General features: G+C 36.8%; 1 protein-coding gene across 3 annotated transcripts in view; it reads right to left on the bottom strand.

Annotated features, from left to right (window-relative positions):
• Positions 1-26,154, bottom strand: part of LOC122823996 (cadherin-7-like) — a 133,977-nt gene that overhangs the window by 25,249 nt on the left and 82,574 nt on the right. For all 3 annotated transcript variants that reach the window (XM_044104132.1, XM_044104131.1, XM_044104133.1), the window contains 5 exons: positions 18,646-18,813; positions 15,414-15,601; positions 12,829-13,082; positions 11,627-11,763; positions 7,829-7,950 (listed from right to left, as the gene is read on the bottom strand). In XM_044104132.1, coding sequence (XP_043960067.1) covers positions 7,829-7,950; positions 11,627-11,763; positions 12,829-13,082; positions 15,414-15,601; positions 18,646-18,813 — 869 coding nt within the window. The remainder of the gene's footprint in view (positions 1-7,828; positions 7,951-11,626; positions 11,764-12,828; positions 13,083-15,413; positions 15,602-18,645; positions 18,814-26,154) is intronic.

Raw genomic sequence — 26,154 nt, 5'->3', positions numbered from 1 at the left:
CAGAGTCTTGTGAGTTCTGAGTGAATGTGAGTGTGAATATATAAGTCCTGAAAAACTTGCTGCTATATCAACTACATTTGTGTTAATTAACTGTATTTAATATGAATTAGGATGGAATCTAATCTAAAATCATAGCAGGCAATAAGAAGCAATAAAAAATGCATCCAGAAAAGCAGCAGTCACAAAACATCTGAACAGACTGTATAGTAAAGATTAAAACCCGAAATGAATGAATAGAAAGGACATTTATTTAAGGACATGCTGACATACTTAGATTAATTAAATTAGAGGCGCAACATAGCCAGGCAACATTAACAACAGGACTAATGTAATATAGGCACTCTTTGAGCAGATGAAAAAGTATATGCACAATAATATAAAACTTAACAAAACAATCTTCTTGTCAAGGAGCAGTGAATGTGACTGCTATCTATGCAGCTAAGCATGTCTTGAAACTCAAAGACGAATAGATAATAATTTAATTAGCAATCATTATCGTGATACTGACTACATTATAATATTGCTATACCTGCAATCCTGTGGTCCTCTTATTAGTCATGTTGTTTTGTGACTAAGGAACGCCACAAAAGATCAGATAGCGATCAGAAACTAAACTTGAAATGTGGTTAAATGCTGCTATATTTTAGTAAAGGGGCAGTTACTGTATATATTGCTAACTTTTTTGTATTTACTTATCTACTTATCTATTTAGTTATATTTCTGTGGCTTTGATGATCTTTGAAGCCTTAGATGTTTATCTTTATTCTAAAGTTAAAGTTTCGGTCTGGTCTTTTTAAAACTTCCCTCTCTGGAGCAGTTTTTTAATTCCTCATGCATCCTTCCACCCAATGATGAAGTCAAGCTTTCATAGGTGAAATCCTCACTGTTCTCTCAGCGTTTACTTGCAGTAATTCCACAAAGAGCATCCTGCCAAGTAAAAAGTCTCTCTTTTTTATTTTCTCACCAGCATGCAGTTCAAACAGTCCCGCTTTAACTCCCCCACCCCTAACCACACACACACCTACCCAGTTTACTTACAAATGCCCCTAAGTGTGTAAGTGAACCACAAAGACTACAATCCCCTGCAACTCTGACACAAAGCATCTGTGTTCCTTTGAGTCTGGCGTTTTGAAAATGTGGCCTGTTTAATGACGAAAGTGATGTCGACTAATTTAGCATGGCTTGAGTGACAAATTGCAATCTCAGTGATAATAAACTCTTATCGCACATTTTATTTTTCCATTTTCTATATACGGCAAATAAACACTACATTTCTTATTTCCCTCACCTCTCCCTCTCTAAAGTCTGCAGTGCTGTTATGAGCGTCAGACTGTCTGTTAAAGTGTAATTATCCGATTCTGAGCAGGGTGTGACTGGCTCTGCCGGCTAAGAGACTTTCCCTTTAAGCTACCTTAAAACCCCGTTCGCAGATGAGTCACACAATAAGATCAAGCCAGCTACTTCAAAGTTGAACTAAGAGTATAAATAAGCATCACAAGAAATAGGTGGCACTCGTTGCCATGGTGACGTGACAGCTGTCACCAGGGGTTGTGTTGACGAAGGAGGAGGTGGGCATGCTGTTTTCGCACCACCTCGCTCACTCCCTCCATGCACTGCTTCCCACGACATCAACGCCCCAAACATCACCCACACATGACACCCGTAACTCCTCGGACCCGCCAGTTAGCAGCACCCACTCACTTTTTGCACCCTAATGCAGGACACACTCTTAGAGAAAAAATAAATTACACTTGGAATCAATATATGGAGTTCTGTAAATGACATCTGTCAATATCTTCAATTATTTTCCCCTCCGTGAGCTTCTCTCATTCCACACCAACTCAGTCATTTGCACAGACTCGGCTTGTTACAAGAGCACGTCTGTTGACATGATCCCGACAAGCAAAAGCTGTCGGGGATAAGTCGTCTTCTGGTGAGATCTGATATTAAATTTTGCTTCTTCTTTTTATAGAACAGATGCCACGCTTCTGCTCGCTAATGTTTTCCTTGCTCCTTGTGCTGTGGTATATCTGTTTTCATCCTCCAGTGTGATGCAACACCTCTGATAAACTGATAATCTGAATTGGTGACCAAAGGTATGAAGATGTTTTGCTGTACTGACAGTCAAGGCTTTGCTGCAATTAAGGAATGAACAGAAAAGGTAGATGTAATTATAGGAAGAAGGTGGAAAAAGGTATTTGACAATAGTGTTTATAGTCTGAAATGAAGGGCCTTGTGAGGACTTATCTGGGACCCAGTTGCACTACATAAAACATACTTGCAAATCATATGTCTTTACTGCAAAAGAAACAGTATTTTTGAAACCAACTGAGCGGCAGTGACAACTTTGTTGCTCCATGGTCGATGTTGTCAAAGAAAACTCCAATACCTGGAAAGTCATTAGAAGGAATTGAAACTGTAGAAATGGTATGAGTTAAATTTTAGTGGATTCAAAGTTCCATTACACTTTCATACCAGTAAGCAGCCTATGCCCTGAGATGTGTGCTCAAAGGCCAAAATTATCAATACCCCTGAGGTCAAATTAATTTCCAACCGGAAAGTTTACGATTTGATAATGAGAAAAAAAAAAAAAGATACATGCCAAATCAAGATTCAAGTTTGGAGTTTGGCTGAGCCACTCCAACGACATTAATATTGCCTCTAGACAGAAATAAAAACAAGTTAATATAATTAAAATATTAATTAAAATATTAATTTGCCAGGGGTCTAACATGGCATGTACCGGTAAATCATATTTCTGCAAGTGAATTAGGGTCTTGTGCATGCATGCATTTTTTACTTCATAAGTAGTATGAAGTAACACAAACATAAAAAAATATATATCTTAAAGTGAAATAAATGTGCTGTCTCACATTTTTAAACCTTCCCCTACGGGCAAGGACAATCGAGTTTACCTTTTTGATTTTGATGTGGTTATTTAGTTTGTTTTAATGTTTTAATAAAGCTACATTAGTAATAGAGAAATGCTTTCCACTTTCACAGTAAACCTGTATATAAAGGACAATTTCATCACAAATTAACAGCAAGTTACAGCTTAGAGAAACACTGTTTTCAGGCATCTCTCTCACATGTCTGAGGTTAAATTTGACTCTCAGTTGGCTAACTGTAAATATGTGATCAAAACAGGACGTATATGTACAGAGGACTCTAATCACTCAATCAGAAACAGCTAAAAAAAATGTGCCATAACAATTTTGTAAAATCTGAAAAGAAAGTTTGTTTGGATTTTATCTGCAGAAATTGGGCAGTTTGGTACAATATTTAAAATAATCAAGACACAAATCCTCTAATAAACTCCACAAAGAGTTGAGCTGTTAAAAGGAATACTGAATAAGTCCAGCTTAACCCTCTGCACAACAGTAATTAAAATGTCAAATAGTAACTTTGTGCAATTTTGGTAAGGGACAACTCTAAACACACGCCTATATATAGAACTCTCTTCACATAATTTTTGACTAACCTCCCTTAGCTGCTAGCAGACTGGGGACAGCAGAATCCCAGATCCACTCATGTGTGTAATGATTACAATGAAGTGATTGTACAATGTGAATCCACCCCTCCTCCCCATTGTCCCCATCGCAATCCACAGTGCCTCTGCCCCCTTCCACTCCCATCATGATATCAATTTATATTATGGCAGAAGACAGACGCACCAATGAACTGTAACAAGTGGCATCTCTGGAGAGAGCCAGTGCCACGAGACTGCCTTAATTAGGCCTGAAAAATGGCAGGTTATTCCACAGCAGAACTGCCTGTTAATCTGAGCTACAGAGCCGCAGAGTCAACTCTGGCCCTAGCTGGCAAATGTTATTATTTCATCTTTGCTGTGTCTCTAAATAACCCAATGGGCGTGACAACCCGTGGGCAGCTTGCGATATTTATTTATTTTCCTTAACAAAGCTTTTACAGGTTAGCAAGCCCATTTAGTGCATCCAACATGTTCACACCGACATCCACACATACAGTACACAACAGGAGCATTTTCATTAATTAGGAATCACGGAGCTGGTGGAGCGCATATCAGACAGGTAATGAGTCCACCCAGTCTGTTTGGTAACAGGCAGCAGACACCTCGTTGTAATTCAAACTGTGTTTTCACATTCAAATGTCAACCCTTCTCTTTCCCTTTGCTCTGTATGTGTTTTTGGGTGTAAATTTCATCATGAAATTTCCATCCTCCCTGCCTTCATTATGCAGTCAGAAGGTGGGATCCCACCGGTGCACCGCGGTGTTGCCCACCAGAAGGTTGTGTCTGAATGGGATTGAATAGAAATTGTTAAAAGTGAGAGATGAAAACAAAAACAAGCACTTCTGGTCTGCGGCTATGATTCGTCTTAACAACAGGAAGAAACAGGTTAAAAAAACTTTCTTTACAGCTGTAATTGTTGCTGTCTAAAACAGCAACACCCTCCACACTCAGTAAGGATGTGTGAAAAGCTGCTATAAACTAAAATCGTATGCTGAATTAAAAAGGAAAAAACTAAACATTAATTTTAGTACATTTCTTCAGTGGAACCTTTGTTATTAAAATGAGCTCATATTATTACAGATCCTCCACCATGCCTGCCAATGGCTATGATATACATTTTTATAGAATTTCAATCTGTGCTTTATGCCACTCCCACCTGATTTGTTTTTAATTAAAATATCAAGTTTATTCTCATCCAACCAAAGTGCACACAAAGTCCAGTACTTTTAAGCAAACTTTTTCGTTCTACTGTCAAATGTCTATCATTTCAAGCAAGTCTTGGTTTAATTCAGATTTTTTTGCTCAGATCTACTATCAGAGGGAAACTCAGGTATCTGCTATGAGCACATCCCAAACATTCAAATTTATTTGTAGACTTCCTTTTCTAAATACTTTATTTTTGGATTTTATTTTATTTTTATTTATTTTTAGAAAAAAAGAAAATGCATTCATCTAGGATCTGGGGATTTGGTAAATTCACAATGTCTACTGACCCTGTACACTGAAAGCAACTTCAGATCATAAAACTGCCCCAGAGACTTGCATAGCGGACACTAGGCAAGACGGATATATCAGCTCATCCATTGCCCTTCCTACCATAAGAAGCCATTGCTCTGGAACAGAACAAATCTGGATTCATCAGACCACATGACCTTTTTCCACTGCTTCAAAGTTCAATCTTTACGCTCCATAGCCATTTTGAAGCCACCTTTTCTTCTTCTACCCCACTGATAAATGGTTTTCTTCAGGCTACACAGCTGTTAAGTCCCAGTACAACGAGCTCTCTATGAAATAATTTTGTTAGGAGAGGCTCCTATTTGCACAGTTAAACATTATTGTCTGTCTTACAGTTGATTTTCTTCAAAGTGATTTCACCATGTTTATTAAATAATCATGAAATAACTTTCGGGGCATGCATCAGACAATTCAGACCCAATTCCAGTGGTTGCAACATTGTCCTAAGTTATTTAATGGTGTGATGCAGATCAGTATTCTGACCTGGTGAGAACTGATTGGAAAAGGTTGTGTTACTCTGCATGGTTGTTAAAGTGAAGTTGTTTTCAAACATGAGCACAGCCATTAAATAAAAAAGAAGTTATATTGTGTATTCTACCTATCTAGTGATTGGCTATGCCTGCTTAATTTATTTATTGACAAAAAGAAAATCTAACCAGTTCTACAGTCAGTTCTACACTTTTCATTTGTCTTTTTTTTCTTTTTTCTTTTCTTTTTTTTTAACTTTTGGAACATAATACAATCAAATTAATTTAGAAATTGCTGACATAACCATGACTTTTGTATTGACATATCGCTACTGATATCTAATCTAGACCAGATTTTCTTGCCTATTAGAATACGTGAAACATTTCCTTCCAGAAAACAGAAGACATTTGTAATTTCTTATGACTTTCAGGCTTTCAAAATGTACGTATTATCTAGATACAGCATCAAAAATCATTTGTGGTTTCACTTAAACACTATTTTATTTGTTTGATATATGTATACTAATGTATATTTCAGCTCCGAACTATAGCAGTTCTTTGTGTAGAATAATTTTGAACATATCTTGGCAGAATTTGAATGCATCACATCAATTCACAGGGTGGACAAACACAGAGGCTGAAGCTTATCGCTTTCCAGAGGAGCCAATGGCTACACCAAGGGGAGGTGGCAGCTCAGCTATCACTGGGGTTAGGTAAGCAATCTGTCGGCGTGAGCTGAGTAATTACAGATCTGCTATACCTTTTTCCTCCTGATGATGCTGTCATCTGCAATGGCAGTCCTCATGTCCTGGAGGCTGATACGATTGTTGATTTATCACTTTGGTTAAGTTTCTCTGCTGTAATTTTTTAGGTGAATGTGAAAGAACTGCACTGAGTATCCAATAAGTTTCAAAAGTTGAGATTCTGACGGAATGTATTTGTTTTTGGTAAAAGTCAGTATTCTGCACATATTAAGACTAAACTCTGATATAAATCTTAGTTCAGTTAAGCTACAAAATATAATGGCTTGCAAATAAACTAAAACATCTTGAACTTTTCCATAGTTTGTAATGTTTCAAATGTTACAGCTGCCAATGCAGAACTGTTTTATTTACACGGCATGAGATTAAACTACACACAGACTATTAATTAGGTGATTTTTTTAAGAGAAATTGTTTGTATGGATTCATTTAAGGGTATCTGAATAAAGGGAACTAATTATATTGCCCACCTAGTATTCCAGAATATTATTTGTAAAAGACAAAAAAAAAAAAAAACAATAATTCCCTTTCCACTTCACAATTTTCTGTTTGTATTTTGCACAAAATCCCAACAATATGCAGTAAGGTTTGTAGTCGTAACGTGACAAAATGTCCTCCAAAGTGAGCTTCAATTTTTTGTATTTTAAGATTCACTTTGAGATTTTCATTAAAACAAATGATAAAAAACACAAAATGCCTGAACATTTGGAGCCTGCAAGGCTGTGCGAACTCTTTAAAGTAAAACAATTCTGAGATCAGAAATTATGCCCACAGAAAAACAAAAAAAGACACATTCAGAATAAAATATTGTCTTTCATTTTTCCAAATAAACTCATTTACCTTTTTTTACACAGCCACCATGAGCCCAATGATAAGAGAACTACAACATATGAATGCAAATAGCACATTTAAAATGGCCTAATAGCCATTTCTAATAAAAATGCATCATTCTGATCAATTGTACATTTTCAGGCATACATGCTTTCTTTAGCCTTTGCCTCTGATTGTATTTTCCAAATGCCAAGAGCTGAAAAATGACCACCACAAAAACGCAAGTCATTCAGCAAGAATGGGGCCAAATGTGGAGGGGGAAAATGCAATGCATGGACACAGTTTACTTTCCCTTTTTTCTTTTTTAGAAGCAAAAATTGCATTGGATGTCATTGCACAATACTAAGATAAACTTTCTGCTCTTGTTCACGACAGGATTATTATGAAACTATTATAAAACACCACTCCATCCTTCCATAAAATGACATTCAACTGTGCAAAAAAGACCCCAGGCTAACTCAAGAACAGTGGCAAGAAAGTGAATGAGAGAAAGTTCTCTAATGAACAGCAACTCCTACAATTCCTATTAAATCTTGAGGTTGTGTCTCCTACTAATGATGCTGTCCACCTGGCGTAACCCTGAGCTGCAAAACAGATACAGTTTGAGCACAATGCAGTTGTTTAGAGGGAGGGGAGAGTTTTAATGGCTGTGAGGCTCAGCAGGCTGTCTTTGTGTGTCAAACTTCAAGGGAGTTTACAGAGAGAGAGGGAAAGAAAAGAAGAAAGGATGCCAGACCGACAACAGAGATGTCTCTGGGTCTTACCTGCCCTGGCATTGAGTTTTCACACAGGAGCGTTTCGTAGTCTATTGCAAAGACTGGGGCGTTATCATTTACGTCCAACACCGTGATCAGAGTGATGCCTTTCCCAATCTGGTTTGGATCCACTGGGGAAAAATACAAAGAAAAAGGTTCAGGTTCACATATTTCGGCAAAATTCATTTTTAATTCTGCTTTTACTGGACCTTGACCTTCTTGGCTGTATCACTGAGTGTTTTTTGTTATTTTTTGATGCTTCATGCTTAATTGCAATAAACATTCACTAAATGAAACAGTATTTTCCTTTTTGTTTTGATTTGTTTCTTGTCATATTGCTCATTATGAACTATAGAACATCAGGTAAGGCTGAGGCAGCAGTGTAGCAGAAGTATGAACAACTACCATGTAGTGGCAGATACAGTGGTATTATGTGCTACTACTGTAGCACATAAACAGCTAGTTGTATATAGTATTAATTAATGTTCAAAAAGATGCTAGTTATAAGCAAGCAAGTTAACACATAAGCTGCTAAAAGCATTGTAGATAATGATTTTTACATCTTCACAACAAAACATGTTCCTGTCAACACATTTCTGTAAGCCGACTCAAAAACTTCCAAAAACAAATTCAAGTTTTTGAAAGTGTCTTAACTTCTACATGTAAATAAGATTTAGTTACCAAGGAATTACCTTCATCTCAAAAACGCTCTTTCTTTATGGGTGATTTCAAAGTATTCTGCAAAGAAGAGTTGACTTCTTCTAAAATCTGCCTTTTTTTGACTGTCTACAAATCTTGTGAATACATAAAAAAATGATAAGTCTGAAGAAATCTGTGAACGCACAAATCGTCACGGTACCGTACTGTAAGTTTCAAGCTACTTCAAAGAGACGCCAGGTAACCTGCCTGCTGTCGATCTGTGTGAACGATTAGCTTCAGTAAAGGCATGTTGTCGGAGAAAGCTATGTGCGTGAACCATCTTCCACAACTGGCTTCACGGCTCTGTCTGCTTGACACACACTGATGGCTAAATGGCTGCGTCTGAGTGCGGGACAATGATTTAGTGTGGCGTCGCCATGATGCCGCCCAGAGATGATGGTCTGACATTCGGGGCGACTTATTTGATGGTGATAAAAAGGGCGCGCAGAGCCTCGGGCCACAGACTTGTCATTGGCGTGGACTGGACGGAACGGAGGGCGGATGAAATGTGAGTGACTCCGGCTCAAATGCCCAGCAAGCCTCCACTGAAGCATACTTGCTCTCTTTTTTAGCTACATAGAACTCATTTACTATTAATAATGTCAGAAAGCAGAGGAGGGCAGGGAATATCAGCAGCAACCTTCAAATCAAAGATGTTTTTTAGCTGAAAACAGTGCATGAGTATCACTGTGTGTCAGAAGTCAGTACCTCACGCATGAGGGACTGTTGTGACATTTCATATGGCTATTATTATATCCCGCCTTCTCTCTTGTGCTATATCAGGCGACACTTCTGAAATCAACCAGGAAGTACATCTGTGTGCCATGAGACGTAAATAAAAACAGCTTTGAAGTGGAGAAGCATAAAAGGTTTGGAAAATAAAAAAAATAAATAAATTAAACTGAACAGTCTTTATACAGCAGTCACTTTTAAGATAGGAAAACAGAAGAAGTGCAATGCTGACAGGCTGCTAGTCTTCCTTAACTTATACTGGTGTGACGCAGCTGTCTGAAGTGCTCAGTGGGTTGTGTGCTGATGATAGTTGGCCACTGTGTTAGCGTAATGTCAGTAAAATGATGGGACTGCAAAGCAAAGAGGGGTAAAAAAAAGAGGTGTTCACGTCCTTGTAGCATTGACAGATGAACAAAAAAAAGGCATGCGGCACTTCTTCACATCACATTAACATTGTTCACCCGTGGGTGAGACTGTCTGCCCTTAGTCAGCATCTCGTCCCCACGGCTCAGGGAGACATGGAGGTCAGAGTGACCGTCCTGTGTGTAAATTAACATTCCCTGACAGCCGTGCGTCAACCCCGTGACTATGTGCTGTAATTTCCCCTGTACTGCAGACTAATGGGCATTAGGAAGTCTGAGAGGAGTGACAATTTTTTACTGACAGGCTAAATGACACTTCTCTAAACCCTGGGGGGCATTTTTGTAGAAAGAGAAAATGGACAGAATCTTAAGTAATGGTGTAATAAATTGACAGCCATGTTTGAAGAGACTCTTCAAGAAATGTACAAAAATGTGAAGAAAAAAAAGAGAGGGGCAAGACACTGCTGCCATTTTTCTTTTAGGATTAAACATACCCTAAAGCTCATATTTTGATATTTTAAAAAATACAGTTGTGTGAGAAGAATAGAACACTCTACAACAACCTATGTGTTTTACTAACACATAACTTCCAATATGCTGTTTAAAATGCCAAAAAAAAAAAAAGTATTTTATTTTTAAGTAGAATAAATTTGGAAAGCTCCATGTATATATATACTTAAAATGGCTTCAACCACAAGCAGGTGTATCTCATATGTATGCGGTGAACATAATGAGAGCATGGCTACTCAGCATTTTGTTCGGCCTGTTCAAATCTCTCACATTCAGCTTGCTGTGATCTTGACTGCTGAACTGTGGTGAGAATGAAACAGCTGTTTGAGTGGTTTAGGAAAAAAAGAAGCTTGTTGCAGCTTGTCAGTCAGTCAGAGTTCTCTAAAGATCTTGAAATCAGCTATTTCATCGTATGGAAAATGGTCTATAAAAAAACATTCAATAGGACATTCAAAAATGACTTTCTAAGTACATTTAACCTGAAAGCAGACTGTATGGCACTAAAAGAAGTCTTCAAAAACTAAATCACATGACCTGCTTGGCTCATTGTTGCCACAAAGGTGACTCCCTCTACCCTGAGAAAGACACTGCACAATTTTAACTTTGATATGAGGCATGTGTTAAGGAAACTTTGCTCTTGCTCTTAAAGGTCAGACTGTAGTCTGCCAGAGAGAACAATGATGGTCTCTCCCTACTACTCAAACCAACAGAAGAAGCTACTGCTGTGATTGTGTGTACTTTGTTCTTCATATCATTGATTTTACTACTAGCTCAGAGCTTCTATGTTTAGCTGTGTTTCTCCCTGTACTGCGGCTGCTGAAGGAGACGCTGGTTCAACTGATTTTATTGTTTCATTACATGGAAACTACACAAACTACGGTGCTTCTCTGTTTTTGTGTGTGTATCTGCTCTGTTTTCTCAAATCCCATGTCACCCACAATGAGACACATTGTCCTTCGATCGAAAATGTTTTAACTATTGAAACAATAAACTTATTGTCTCTGTATTGTTTTATAACTACAATCAAAACTGTCTTTACGGCAGTCACTGTATTAAATGTTTTTTTGTTTTTTTTCAATGTCTTAAAAAGTCTTACATTTCATTTTATTTTAAAAAAAAAGTCATATATATAGGTACATTTTTATACTGTTTTAAAATACATTGAGCTATCTCTAAAACGTGCATGTACAATCATTTTTTGTGATTTTTATTTGTGAATTCGAATCCTATACTTCAACTATAGTAATAACCATTCTTTACTATTAATAACAATTGAATGTAATTCTGCATTTGTAACTCAGTGGAACTGAGTTTTCTGATTAACATTTTTTTTTTTCCTGTCCCTTTCTGGAAGGACCCTCCCACAGATTCAGCCATGTCTTCCAGCACAATTACTTGAAAACTACTATTACTTATAACAGTTACTTAATGATTTGGCTAACAGTGGAGAATTTGAACAAATATATTGTATTTCTCAATATCTTGTTTCTGTTGATCGACTTACAGTTCTCAATGGCTAAAATGGTGAGATTGTGGATGGAGTTGGCTTCTCGGTCCAGAGACTTGGCTGTGCTGATGATGCCACTCAAAGCGTCAACGTTGAAAAAACGCTCCAAGTCTGTGTTCCTGTCAATGGAGTACCTAGGCACAGAAACTCATCTATATTACACATGACATATTGCTAAAAATGAGATTAACTTGTATTGATTTGACATTAAAGTATAGTAGTTTCTTTTACCTGAAGGAAAACATTGTTCTGTCCTTTTTCATCAGTTTGTGCGAAATTAAAATAATAAGCTCCATACTTACCTCCTTGTATTGATTTTGAACTTCATGAAATATATATTTTTTTTTTCCAATGGCTCTCTAAATGTCACAGATCATGTCACCTTTTTTTGGAACTTATAGAATGAGGCCTATTAAATTTTGATAAAAGTGAAGACGGTCCCTCAACACACAACACTTATCGAGTCCTTTCAATACTTGTGAGCCTATTTTTCAAAAGAAAATAACAGCTTCAATTAGCATACATCCAAGGGATATTATTGCAGTGTAATTTGACTCTTGTGGCAGCATTAGTTCCACAGTAATTTTAATTTCAACAGATGTAGAGAAATATATTGCTGATTCTGATAACAGTCACGGGGGCAAAAAAAGGCAATTTACAGCTACAATGGAGCAGTAATTAGATTTTCTGATTAAGATTACTAACAATCCTAACAGACCAAGCATGAACACCATACAATATTCATTCAATTAGAGCAGAAAGGGGTGGTGGGGTTAGGGGCATCTCGAGAGTGACACTGTAAAGACTGACAATGTGAGTGCTTGTTTTGAGTCGTAAATGCCACTGCGCAAGTGTCGGGCCTTGACCCTCCTGCAGGAATGCCCTTCTCTTGTTCAAGATGGCATTTTATATTTGCAAATGCAGCACTCCTTGGCCCGCCCACCATCTGCTGCTGTCTTTGTGACAGCCAGATTGGGGACTTCCAAGGCTCTGTGGAGTCTGTGTTTGTAGATAATGTTGAGAAGCAATTTGTTTGCATATTTGGGGTACTGTTTACTTTTTTTCCTTTACGCAAAACTCTGTAAACTAATTGCATAACTTAAAGTTGAAAGGAAGAGAAGTGTCTGGAGGTTTTTTGCTTCCAATCAGATTTCTGCCCTATTATTGTGTGGTGCAGCGGAGAAGCACGGTGTTTGTACCTTATGGCACTGTTGGAGATATCTGGATCGTGGGCAGAGACTCTACCGATTGAGGTGCCCACTTTGGCGTCCTCGGAAACATTCAGTTTGGAAAGCGGAGTAGAAAAGACGGGCGGCTCGTTCACATCTGCCACGGCAACCTTCACTGAAGTTATGTCGCTAAATGGGCCGAGGCTCAAGAAATTGGAGTCAATGTTCCTGTTTGTGGCCTCGATTCTTAGAGCGAAGCCACTTCTTGTCTCAAAGTCTAGGGGCTGCAGGTAAAAAAGGAACAAAAACATATAACAGAAAATGGGTTACATTAAGGTTTCCGCACAGCTTTTTTGTAAAAATTCCATGTCTTTTCTCATTTTCAGACATTGTAGCCCATTTCTGGCAAGTTTTTCTTGAGTAAACATATAAGACATGTTAAATTTATGGAAAAAAAAAAAATTATGGTCTTAAATATTAACTCCACAACATCCATTAACTGGATGAAAGATGTAATAAAAGGAAGAGAATGACTCCTGGAGGGATGGATAACAAACAGATAGATGGGTGGACATATTTTTTTTAAGGATTACATTCTGGATATTTACATATTTTTCCTTATTGCTTTCTTTTCACATACTCATTGAGACCTGGAAGCTACCAATATGAAGATCACACATTTTCTTGACTCTGAATTAAGGCTGAAGAAGCTATCTTTTATAAAAAACGCCTTTTATACTTGTTGAAACTGTCACTATGTCCTGACAGTAGAATACGATCCAGATAAGAGTGTGAGCTGCATGTACATGAGAATGATTGACAGTGCTGAGACATTCCGTCTTGTTCTAATTGAGAGAGACGTATTTCTGCAGATGGCAGTAGGACCACTGGAAGGAGCTGGAGAAGTGTTGTTTTTTTCTACTTTTTTGTTTGTCTCATATGCTACCAGCATGACATAGTGACAGTTTTAGCAAATATGCAAAAACATTTTTATCAAAGTTACCTATGGCAGCTTTAATTTGGTTATTTGTCAAACAAAAAAGTGCCTCAAAATGTTTTTTTTATCACTGTCCTTTTCTGTACAAACATAAAATATCACCATTGTCTGTCAAGGATAAATGAACAGCTTGTGTGCAGATACGTTTATATTCATTTACCCAGTTTGGTGATATTGATCACAATTAAGGTTGTGGTCTCCAGCACTCCTAAAATTTAACACACTGTCAGACAAAGTTATTTGATGATAAATTGTAGCGACTTTGTCCCATACATGAGCCAACGATGATTATAAAGAAAGGCACACAGGGTGGATGAAAGCGTACAAAGATAAATGCTTTTGAAACATTTTGTCTGGCTTATTAAACTCTCTGTGCAAAATGTAATATACTGAGCACGCTGATTTGACAGTTTCATTGTCAGAGACTCACTTCTGCCTTGTATTTGTTTGAGTTTTGGTATGAAACAAACAAAGGATCAAATTGGCCAGTCTGACAAGAACTGCTTGTGGTCAACAATGGTTCTACCACTCTGACCAAGAAGAGGCAGCAATGAGCTGTCACATTCAAGAGGCCTGAAGAGACGATTTCAAGACTAAAACCTGGAAATCTGACCCATTCCCCAGAAGTTATGATGTACTGCACTATTTCTATATTAATGAACAGATGCAGAAAAAAGACCACAACATTTAATTATAAATAAATAATCCCACTACAGTGAGGTAAAACATATGGTGTTAAATATTAGTGTTAAAATGCTTTGTGCCCATGACTGGAAATCTAACAATAATATACTGAACATGATTGTTGTCCATCTTTATTTATCAAAATAAGAACAAATAAAGTGAATGTAGAAAAAATTACCGGGTAATAGAGTAATCCATTTAGAGCCCTAAAATGTAAAATGATAAAATCTTACACTGCTATATAGATGTATGCATGAATTGTGTAATCATGTTTGTAAAAACTATAGATGTATACACATGTACAGGCATGCATCTCTGTTTGCATGTCTGTATGGACAGAAGATATATTTTATGATGGTAGGCTGCGAAGTACATGAACAGGGTTCATTTATGTCTTCTTACAGCTTCTTGTCAGACAGGCAGAAAGATCCTGGACAATTTAACAACCCAGACCATCATACTACCACCACCATGTATGTTTTCTTTCTAAACTGCTGTTTAATTTTAATTAATGAGCACACAGACACACAAACTTTCAAAAATGTCCACTACTGCCTCTCTAGTTTGCAACATATTTTCCAAAAATGATTGGCATTTGTCATAATTTATCTTTCTTTTTTATTTGATTATTTTTAATAAAAATGTTGGTTGTCTGTTTTAAATGCATACAATCCATGCTTAAAACATTGTTTTACAACTTTTGTGTAACCCCCATCGCACAAAAATGTGGTTTTTTTACTTAATATTATACTTTTATAGTATATAGTCCAATCCACAATTATTTTTATTTTTTATTTTTTTATTTTTTTGCCACAAAAACATAGGGTATGTAAAAACCTGTCTAAAAAAAGGACCTATGTATCTGCTACGGTCATGATGAGTAAAACTGACAGGTTTTTCTTTTGTGAAAATATGTCTATTTTCCAAACTCTACCTTTTGCAGGATAATAACCCCCTCTTGTGTGTCCTCGTCTGTTGTTATATTGAACATGCCGGGCCCGTCACCGTCCATGATCCTGTAGTCCATTTCCGCGTTGGAGCCGATATCAGCATCTGCCGCTTTGATTCTGGCCACCACAGATTGCACTGGTAGCGACTCCAGCACCGTATACTGATAGCTTTCTGCAAAGGGAAGGACAGGAGTGGTTGCTTGTAATGGATGTGCTTATTTTTTGCGACCACCACGCTTGCGTTAGACTAACAAGCAGGGGCAGTGACGCATAAATCTCAGTTTTCACTCCAATTTGTGGTAAAGTCAGCAAAGAAGAAAAAAATAAAAAAATATATATACTATTAAAATAGCCAGACCAACTTTACTTCACAGTGTTCAAGAAGTTTCACATTTGAAAGAATGAATATGGCAAAATTTAAAATTTCTCCTCATAGAGGCCGTCACGGCTGGGATTAAAGGAGTCTCATTTAGATCCTTTGATAAATTTCAGAAAATAGTTTATGGTTTATTGCTTAGAGAAAAGGGAAACAGCCATTTATGCAATGCTATTATTACATTTTATACGTGTGTACTACAGTCATTTTTCTTAGTTTATTTTTCATTGCATTTCAGCTTTGTAAGGAATCATGGATATTATTTTAGAAACTTTGAATTACCCTCTATTGACTATTATTTTTGTTGCTAATTATTGTTTGGGCCACTTGACTCTTATCAATAAATGAGTTTTGAGCAATAATAATAATAATAATAATAATCTGAAAATGTCAATTAAAAAAACCTAAAATGCAAACAGTTAGATAAAGTTAGAATGAAAGCAAAACAACTGATGCAAAAGTAAGGCAATAATAGATTACATATATATGATAGATTATTCATAGATTGGATTAGTTAGATTGTTTTCAGGCAGAGAGGGCAAAAAAAAATAAATTATCCTATTTGGACAGCGAGACTAATTTCACTTCATAGTGTTCCACAAGTTTTACTTTTAGAAGAATAGATGAAGCCAGATGAAAAATTCCCTCAGTTTGAGGCTGTCCAGGCCAGACGAAAAGAACAACAGGAGTTGCATTTAAATCCCTTTGTTACAATTCACTGGATGAAATGTCCACTCAAGGATTCTATTACTCCAAAAACTCTCCATCATGTCCTCCACGCTATTGTTTGACCCCCTGAATTTAAAGTACTCCTACAAGAATAAAGAAGGGAATCATATTCATAATCATAATCTCCCCAATCACCAAACCAGAGCTCATTACCAGACCTTTCTGTGTTCTTCAGTGTCTCCCTCAGCCACAGTCTAAATGCTAATCTGCCTGACATTGTTTGCCACCATGTAATCTTTATAATGGCTTTTTAATTTGCCATGGAATAGCAGCTCTTTAAAAGCCCCCCAAAAATACTTTTCTCCTATCCTATTACCCTTGCACCCACCTCCTACTCTTGCCTGTCCTGAGCCTTTTCCCCACATATCATCAACTAAGCAGTGCTCCTGGATTCAATCTGCTCTGAAGCACTGTAATGGCATATCGATTCTGACCCATGACCCTGTGAGCACAACAGCAGGAGCAAAACCCCCCAGAATTCTTCTAAAGTCTCTTTCTTCTCAGTGTGACAGCGCTGGGTTAAAACGACACTGATGACTTGTCGCGCAAACTTGAATCTCTCTTTCACCCCGGGGACCGGCAAATTGACTCAGCTTCACGGCAGTCCAGTGGTGACTGCGCTCCAGCCGGACCAGCGGTCGGGCTATCAGCAGTAAACCGATTGCCGGTGCTTCGGGATTATCATGAGGAGAACTGCATGCCTTTGAATCGTAAAGCTTTTCCTGGAAGCCATTAGCAGCTTGTGCAAAGGGCTGACAAAATGAAAGAAATAGGAAAAAAAAAAAAAGAAACCTGACTGATCTCGGTGTCCGAGGCAAAAGGAATGACTGTCTTTGATGAAGAACGAAGCTGGGAGTTGCACAGTTTATAGACAGTTTTTTAAAATTTTTTTAGGAAAAGTCCTGAAAATATAAATGCAAGGTAGTTACACAAAGTTTTTTTTTGTCAGTTATCCAAGTTATTTTCAGGTTTTCAGCTGATTCATGAATTAGATGTTCATAACTGTTTAATTTTCTCAGCTTTTGCAATCTTAAACTCTTAAATAAAATCCAGAGGAACCATTTTCCGTTAGAGTTCACAAAGTAATACAAGTCTTTTTATATACAGTTTCATGGCAGTCCAGTGATTACTGCGCTCCAGTCGGACCAGCAAATGGCTTAAAGGTTTGTTAGAGAGCATCAGTGAACAGAGAGAATCAGTTGTTGAGCGATTCATTGTGGTTCAAACAACATCCCAATCTTTGGAGATCTTACAGAGCAGAATTCAGTGCATCATCTGAAAATGGTACAAGTATAGTACAACTCCAACTACACCACAAGCTGACCTTCTGCCAAAACCAAGACATCCATGAGTTAGAATGACCTAGTCAAAGTCCAGACATACAGCTAACTGAAAATCTGTTGATTGATATCCATAGATGCCTCTACATTCAATTTAACTATGAATGATTCTTGTCGCAAAATTTCAGTCTACATGTCCAAAGCTTGAAGAGAAGTTTGAAAAAAAAATGTAGCCCTAATTTCTGTTAAATTAAGTTCTACAAAATTAAAACGAAAAAGATAGATCATATTTCTCTTACTTTAGCTTATTTTCATTGACTTCTTGTTAAATATCAGCTCCATCATTATTTTTATTCATAAGTTATACATCAGAGATTTGATTATTCCACATGTTCCTAGCAGAGCACTTTGCTCTCAGACTGAAAATTTACTGTAACATGTCAAAGTTTGATAACCGATATTAATTTTTAAAAATTAACTTCATTCATTTTCTGCGAAACTTCATTCAATCAAAAAAATTGATTGAATGAATAATACTTGCTGCTTTTCTTTATTAAAAAGTAATATAGAAAAAGTAATTTTTAAAGCGCTTTCTTTCATCAGTTTAAAAAAAAATCCTAGCATTTTTACTATGTTGATCGAGTGCCCTTATTCCCCTCTCTTAGTTCAAGTGGTCTTCCAGTGAGAGTACATCTTAAGAGCTGTGTTCAACCTAGAGAACAAAAATGGTGAAAAAAAAGATGTGGAGGTTTTATTCTGATTGCTAAGTAGCTGCTGAACACGTACAAACGCAATCAGCACTGTGGAGGCAGTCAGATAAAGGTCTCTTACTGTGAGCGAACAGAGGTGGGTTGTCGTTGACATCAGTGAGAGTGACCGTGACAGAGGTGGTGCCGGAGAGGCCGCCCATTTGGCCCACCATGTCTTTGGCCTGAATGACCAGCACATACTGGTCTTTCGTCTCCCGGTCCATGTTGGGCAAAGCTGTTCTTATGACACCTGCAAAGTAAGAGAGAGAAGATGATAAGAGTGGCAAACATTTTCTCAAATTTCATCTCAGTATTCTTCTTTGATTACAGTAGTATGGGATCTCTCCTTTATGGAACATTTAAAGTGTTATAATAAATTTGAGAACCATCAAAATATTCCATTCATTAAAATAAGAAAGTGACACTCATACATAGATTACATAGAGTGGCATTATTTCAAGTTTTCATTTCTATTCATCTTGAAAAATAGAGTATTATTTAAAATCAATATTATTATTTTTTTTGTTTCAGAAACATTGGTCAGTACACACACTCATGTGTTCAGTTATTTACATCTTCCACAATGAAGATTAGCCACAAAAAGTAATCACTAAGTGCTGTATCCGAGCATAATAACAGAAAGTTGTGTGGGAAAAAAAGCATGGTGTTAAAAGGTGTGCAAGTAAAAGGGTTCACCCCTACATTACAGATGAGAGGACTCTCAGCATGTATATATTTTTTTACATATGGCCTGATTAGTTTGGATAGCTTTGTCTGATATTGGCCTGGTTATTCAGGCCAGTATCAGACAACAAAATAAAAACACATTAAATCAGTGAAGGGCAATAACTTTTTCACAACACAGTACATTTCACTGTTTTTATTGTAAATCTGATGATCAAGAGCAGGAGATTTAAATTACTTAGCTGTTATTAAATGTAAAATATACTGACATTTTATCACCTGTTAAGCCTTTAGGCAACTGCACCACTCAAGTCCTTCAACGTCTAGGTGATCTGAAGATGTCATTTCACACTGCTAAAGACGATTTACATCAATCCTTCAGTAGGCAATTCTGAGGATTCTCCAAGTCAAAGAGAAAGTCTACGTTGGCTGTGATTGGTGCGTGTTCTTTGCTTGAAAAGTGCTGTCAATCCAAACAGTTTAGTAGTTTGATGTATGATGAGGCAAATGTTCAGACACTGTCACAAAAGTGAGCACATGCAAGGGGACAATTTGGCCGCCAGGGGAGGAATCATCTGTCTGTTTCCGCTGTCATGATTGATCTCTATCGAAAAAAGATAAGAGATGTGACAACGCTGGCATCAAATAACTGCCATTTGTCTGGTTTCACCTGAATCCCTCTAAATACAAGCTGCAAAAGCAAAGAGGTAAACATTTCAAATGACTAAAGAGGAAAATATTTTTATTTATGGCACTTTTCTAATCTAGAGTTTATCCCTTAAATACAAAGATAATTCCAGAAAAATTAACGCAACCCATTTAAATCAAAGAAAAGAGTTGTAATCCTTCAAAAGCAATCAGGGGTGCTTTCAAAGTTAATGATTTGCCACACAACGTGTTTCATTCATTAAATGGCACTTATTAAAGATTCCCACAGAGTATGGAAGATTACTCATTAAGAACCACATAAAGCCGCCGCGCACAGTTCTTGAATAAATGAATCATATTTTCATACTTTATCAAATTCGCAGTCTGATATAGAGGATGAAAATAGGGCCTCGTTCTCAGAGCTGAAACCTAATGAATTTCTAAGTCTAATCCTTGAAATTACATAAAACATTGCATGGAATCCAATTTAATAACAGAGTATGTGAATGGTAAGGCAGATATCCTCCGGTTCCCATATATTACAAGTTACATGTATTTTTCCCTCAAACTTCATGTTTAACGTGTGGATACTGACATAGGATGTGACTCTTATAATGTCTTCCACAACATTCAAATGCTTGGAAAACGCTCTCATAAAAGACATTTTTCCCTTTTTTTTTCTTATAATTTAATCATGAACACTGAACTTATCTGGCGTAAATGAGACTGTAGTGCTTTAGAAGTTGTATTGGGTTCTTTTGAAAACCTTGGATGAATCACTGATGAATTCTTAAGAGCAATTTGGGTAGACTGACCACTCCTGGGAAAGTCCATTATTGTTCCATGTTTTCTCCTTTTGTGGATAATGGCTTTACTGTGGTTTTCTGGAGTCCAAAAGGAGCTGTCTTTATAAATCTTTCCAGTCAGATAGATTTCAATGAGTTTATTGTCTGTACTTGTACATAAGAATAGATGTCCACAGTATATCCGTATTGTGTGGCATAAGGATATCGGTTTCCTTATGCCACAGAAAGTCTATAATTTTTTTTTTTTTACTTTCTCCGCAAAATGATCTTGAGTGTTAGAAAAAGCCCTTCTAAATGAAATATATTATTATTATAAGTTAGCAATCAAACTAAATTAAACTAAAGCAATGCAGCTTTCTCTGCTTTCGTTGGTTGACCTTCTACTGACTTCTCAATGAAATACTTCATAAAATAAATGTTCAGACTGAGTCACAAGTATACATTTTTTTATATATAAAATGAGACAGCAATATTTATTTCTATCATTATAGTTATTCGAATCTGAAAACTGAGTAGACCGTGGCCCATGCAGGGATAGCATAATAACGTAATCTTACTCTGATGGATGGCACTGGATAAAAGAGCCAAAACGGTCAGCTTCCCCACAGTGAGACAACACTGATCTGATGAGTACAGACATATCCTATCAGTCAGCAGCACAACGACTCAGATTACAACTTTCCTGAAACAGATATACCACAACACGCCTCCGTCTTCTTCCACACACTGGTGGGCTTCCAACTGCACAGTGGGATTTCCCTAGATACCAGTATTTTAGGCTTACGCCTCCTGAGCTGTTGTGCTTATTGTGGACTGATATGTACACTCTTCATTTTGAAATTTTTGTTTTCACAAACACTGATCTGACTTTAAAGCGCCATGTTAAGAAAAATTCATTTATTTTTCTTCTCCTTCCTTCGTCATTCTTTCCCACCTGCCCATTCACATTTGTGAGGCTACCTGACCCAAACTCTAATCTCCGCTCACTCATTTCCTTTCAGGCAGTCAGCCCTGGTGTATATACTAGTACCTCTAAAAAAAAAAAAAATCAGAATATTGAATGTAAGTGCAATATTTTTTGCCAGTCATCTCAGAAAATGAAACTCTTATATAATATGGAATAACCACATAGAATGACGTTATTCTAGCCTTTGCTTCTTGTAATTTTGATGATAATGGTTTATAGATCATGAAAACCCAAAATTCTGTTTCAGAAAATTTGAATAATGTTGAAAAGATAATTACGGGAATCCAATGCTGTTGCACCATAATCAGCTAATTGACTCAAAGGTTTCTTGAGCCTTCAAATGGTCTCTCACTTCGGGTCAGCCGGCTACATGTTCATGGGGAAGACTGCTGACTGGACAGATGTCCAGAAGACAGTCATCAACACCATTCACAAGGAGGGTAAGCCATATAAGGTAATTGCTGAAGAAGCTGATTGTTCATGTATTCAAACACATCCTAATGAGAATGTCTGAACATCAGCTTATGATAAGAATATGATCCATACAGGCCAGCAAGTCAACTTATGAGTGGTGTCGATTTATTTATTCTCAACAGTGGCAAATATGAACAAAGAAAAAAGATAAATTTTGGAGTGGTATTAGTCACTATCCATATTTAAATGCAATTGAGCTGCTATGGCATGACTTTATACTGCACCATTGCTCCATTGTGACTGAACTAAATAATTCTGCACAGAAGAAGACGACTTAGCCAAAATCCCATCACAACAAGTTGAAAGAATTAATAGTTTTCACAACTGCTTTTTGGCAGTTGTTCTGACCAAAGCGAGGAACATGTAATTAGATTTATGGTCTAGTTAGTTTGTTGCAATTACTTTGTTCCACAGAACTAGGTTGTTTTGTAGAGCTTTTCTTCCCATAATACATAAAATCACAGTATAAAACAGACTTTATTGTATCTACCCAGGCTATATTTATCTGACATACAATACAAAATTATTTTAAGATCTGATTAAGCATGACACAAAAAATAAAGACAGAGGAAATTTATCTACAGGTGACATAGAAATGTTTAAGGATGTTTAAATTCCTGAAATGCAGCCCGCTGACAAAGGGAGAATACACATGTGGTACTTTTCAGATAGTGTTTTTGAAACTCAAGACATAAAAAGGAAAATGACACAATCAGGGAATAGGTGGCATACCTTTTAAGATAATCTGCTAGCAAACATTAGATATGAAAGTAGCTAATATTAATGCGCAGCTGAGCTACGTGCCATCTTTAATTGATGAGGCATTAGATGCTACCTTGACATTTTAAAAGGATGAAAAAGTATTTTCTTTTAACTGTGTCTTTTTCTCTGTGGTATATGAACTTTCTTTAGCAGTTTTGGCTCTTCAGTATTACTCATAAGTTTGCGTTCTCTTTCCAGAGTAATTACTGCTAATTTATTTGTTGATGTTTTTTCAGATGAAAGTGATTGGAAACTCTGAAAAGAAAAAAAAATAGTTTTCCTTGAACGTGTATGGCTTCAAATACCGTATTTTAGAAATAACTAAAAATATGCAACATATATGAAAAGCAACCTTTCCACTAGTTTCAAACATCTCATTTTAAAATGCACTTTTCTAATACAGTAGGGTGGTTATGACATTCTTAATCAACAATCACTCAGTTAACAGACTGTTTCCTTGACAATATATTTTTAATAAAAATATGTCAAATGGATGTGTTGGTCTTGTTTGCAACACAGAAAAGTAATAAAGTAAGCACTATCTGTAAGGAATGTCTGTGTATGATTTTTCTCACTCACAAAAACTCTCTCTGTTGGGAAGCAAATTCTGCCCCATGATCATTGAACAGGACAAATCACAAAATTAAGGAACACAATTTCTCAAACCGTAGGGTTGAGTGCAAAACACGGTTCAGTTGCTTCAAATGATAACTCAAGATGAGAGTCAACAACCAGACCACTGAGGTGACCGTTGGTGTTGTGATCTTATATTATGTCTGCTAAGTGTTTTTGTCTTTCATTGAGTCAATGTTTTATGTCTCATATGTCAGTATAAAAAAAATTTATTGATTTCTCCTGATAGCAGTAACTCATTACTGTCTCTCTCTCTCTCTCTCTCTCTCTCTCCAGGTGATAATCCTCAGTGTTTTACCATAATAATCAGGTTAATCTGGGAATAATACTTTATTGTTAGGTTATACCATCTGTGCCTTATGAGGAAATCAGTGCACACGATGGATGTGAATACCACATTTTGAAAGCAAAAGAGTCAGGGAACAACCCATTCACACACCCACCTTGAACATGACACGAACAGATATAAACATAACCATCAACAAATTGCTCTGCTGCAGACTTTATATGAAATAATGAGAAAAGTCATTCAATCAACAGAGTCATTCAAACAACATGCTACTGTGAGAAAACTAACTAGAGTGTCAGAGTTTAAATTGTCTTATTAACATCTTTGAATACTGTTGAGTGCCGTAGTCAAACCCTCATTAGTAAAATACAGATTGGTTTTATGGGGTAAAAGTGAAACTAACAGAATGTCTGTATGATTCCCTAAAATCACATATTCTGGTGACAGCTGTTTGGAGAAATGGGAGTGAGGAAGTCACTGTATCTTAAGGAAGCAGTGCTGCTTTTCTTGTAGATTATATTTCTTCCCACACTCAATGTTTACTGATCGCCACAAAAATATTAAATTTGGGGATATTCAATATTAAAAAGAATATGAAAAAAAAATCTAGTTGTGCCACTACAGAAGGTAGTTGGTGTGAAAGAAGAACATGTGGAACAGAGTGTTAGATATAAACAGATGACTTGCTGTAGCGACCTCTAAAGGGAAATGCCAGAGGAAAAGAAGAAGCTCTGGTTGTGTCACTGTTGGAGGCAAAGCCATTTGCCATGATAAACACTTAGTCTTTTATGTCTCTGTGGAGGCATTTGAGCTCACTCTTCCAACTATAAAGTAGCTATATTTGTTTCAGTGTGACCATCAAAAAAAAAACAGAAAACTTCTGAAAGAGTGTAAGTGTTTTATTGTGGATTTTATTCCGTTTACTGGGTTTCTGTCCACATTTCTCCCACTATGCTGTGTTATGAGAAAGGTCTCACACATTAAATTTTTGCGCAGAGGGAAGACGAAGATGAAAATGAAGCCTCCTTCTGACCATTGGTCATGGTGAAAAATAAAAAAAGATTTCCTGTTGGTATTTAATTTATTTTCTCTGCTATTCCTTAATAATGTCATTACAGACCCACCACCTGACAATGGTATTGGCTTTCAAAGTAAATGGCTCAGTTAGTTAAATTATAGTGAGCTGCTCACTTCTTTTTCTGTAAAGCCACAGCTTGTGAGTTCACACTGGGATGACGCCGGTCAATAAAACAATAATCCTCACTTCTTTTTATAAATCATGGCGTTTAATGAAGAGTGCAACATTCGGTTGTGAGAAAAATAAATGCCTTTCTCCTCTAAATAACATGCTTTTTTTTAGAAGCAAATGCTTTAATATTCAACCATTTGCTGTATTTATCTGATGCATCCATACATGTATACTTAAAATCTGTATGCGGAGTGGGCCAACTAAAGAGCGCAACTCACATCATCGACTGATCCCCCTGGTGACTAAATTCCATCAGATAACTGACTTCAATCCCACAAAGCTCAGTAAATATCAGCAAGATGCAAACAAAAGTTTTTTTTCCCCTTCTGGTTCTGTGCTTCATAATCATCAGGCATGCATGTTTCGACATGGAAAAAACATTGGCATCTTTAAATATCCGGGACAACTGAATATGTAGAGGAAGCTGGGTAATGTTGCGATTACCATAAAAGCTTAGGAAATAAAAATATGTTCAGTTTCCAGAGCTGGAAATGGGAGAAATAAATTTTGCCACCAAAGCATAAAAGTAATATTGTCCCTTTAACATTATTATATTTTATCATATTACAACTAGAGTGCATATCATTTGAATATCATTTGATACACCAATAAAAGGTAGTGCTAAATGATAAAGTGAAAGGTGTGCTAAAATAAATCATCTCCATCATGTACAATCTATCACACAAACTGCAAAGATTTAAGCATCTCTGAAAATGGAAAGAGTACTGCAAAACTGTAAATCTACCGCAACATGAAGTCCATCTGATCTAACTGCCCAGTGAGGGAGACAATAAATCAAAGAAACAGCCAGTGCACCCACGGTAACTCAGGAGGAGCTGGAGAAATTCACAACTCATGCTGAGGCCACCTGAATTTTACTTAACAAACTCGGCCTTCCTAAACAAAAGGTTAAGAAGAAAGCTACTGTTGTGGGGGAAAAACAGTAGTAGAGATGCTGTTTGCCACAAGTTATGTAAAGAAGTCGGTAGGGAAAGAGAAGAAGGTTGTCTTCTCAGATAAGATGAAAATTGGGCTTTCTTGCCAAAATGTGAAATCCCATGTGCAGAGAAAAATGACAA

This window comes from Gambusia affinis, linkage group LG21 (genome assembly GCF_019740435.1).
Source record: "Gambusia affinis linkage group LG21, SWU_Gaff_1.0, whole genome shotgun sequence".
In the NCBI taxonomy this organism is placed as follows: Eukaryota; Metazoa; Chordata; class Actinopteri; order Cyprinodontiformes; family Poeciliidae; genus Gambusia; species Gambusia affinis.
This window is presented reverse-complemented; position numbering and strand designations above follow the sequence as displayed.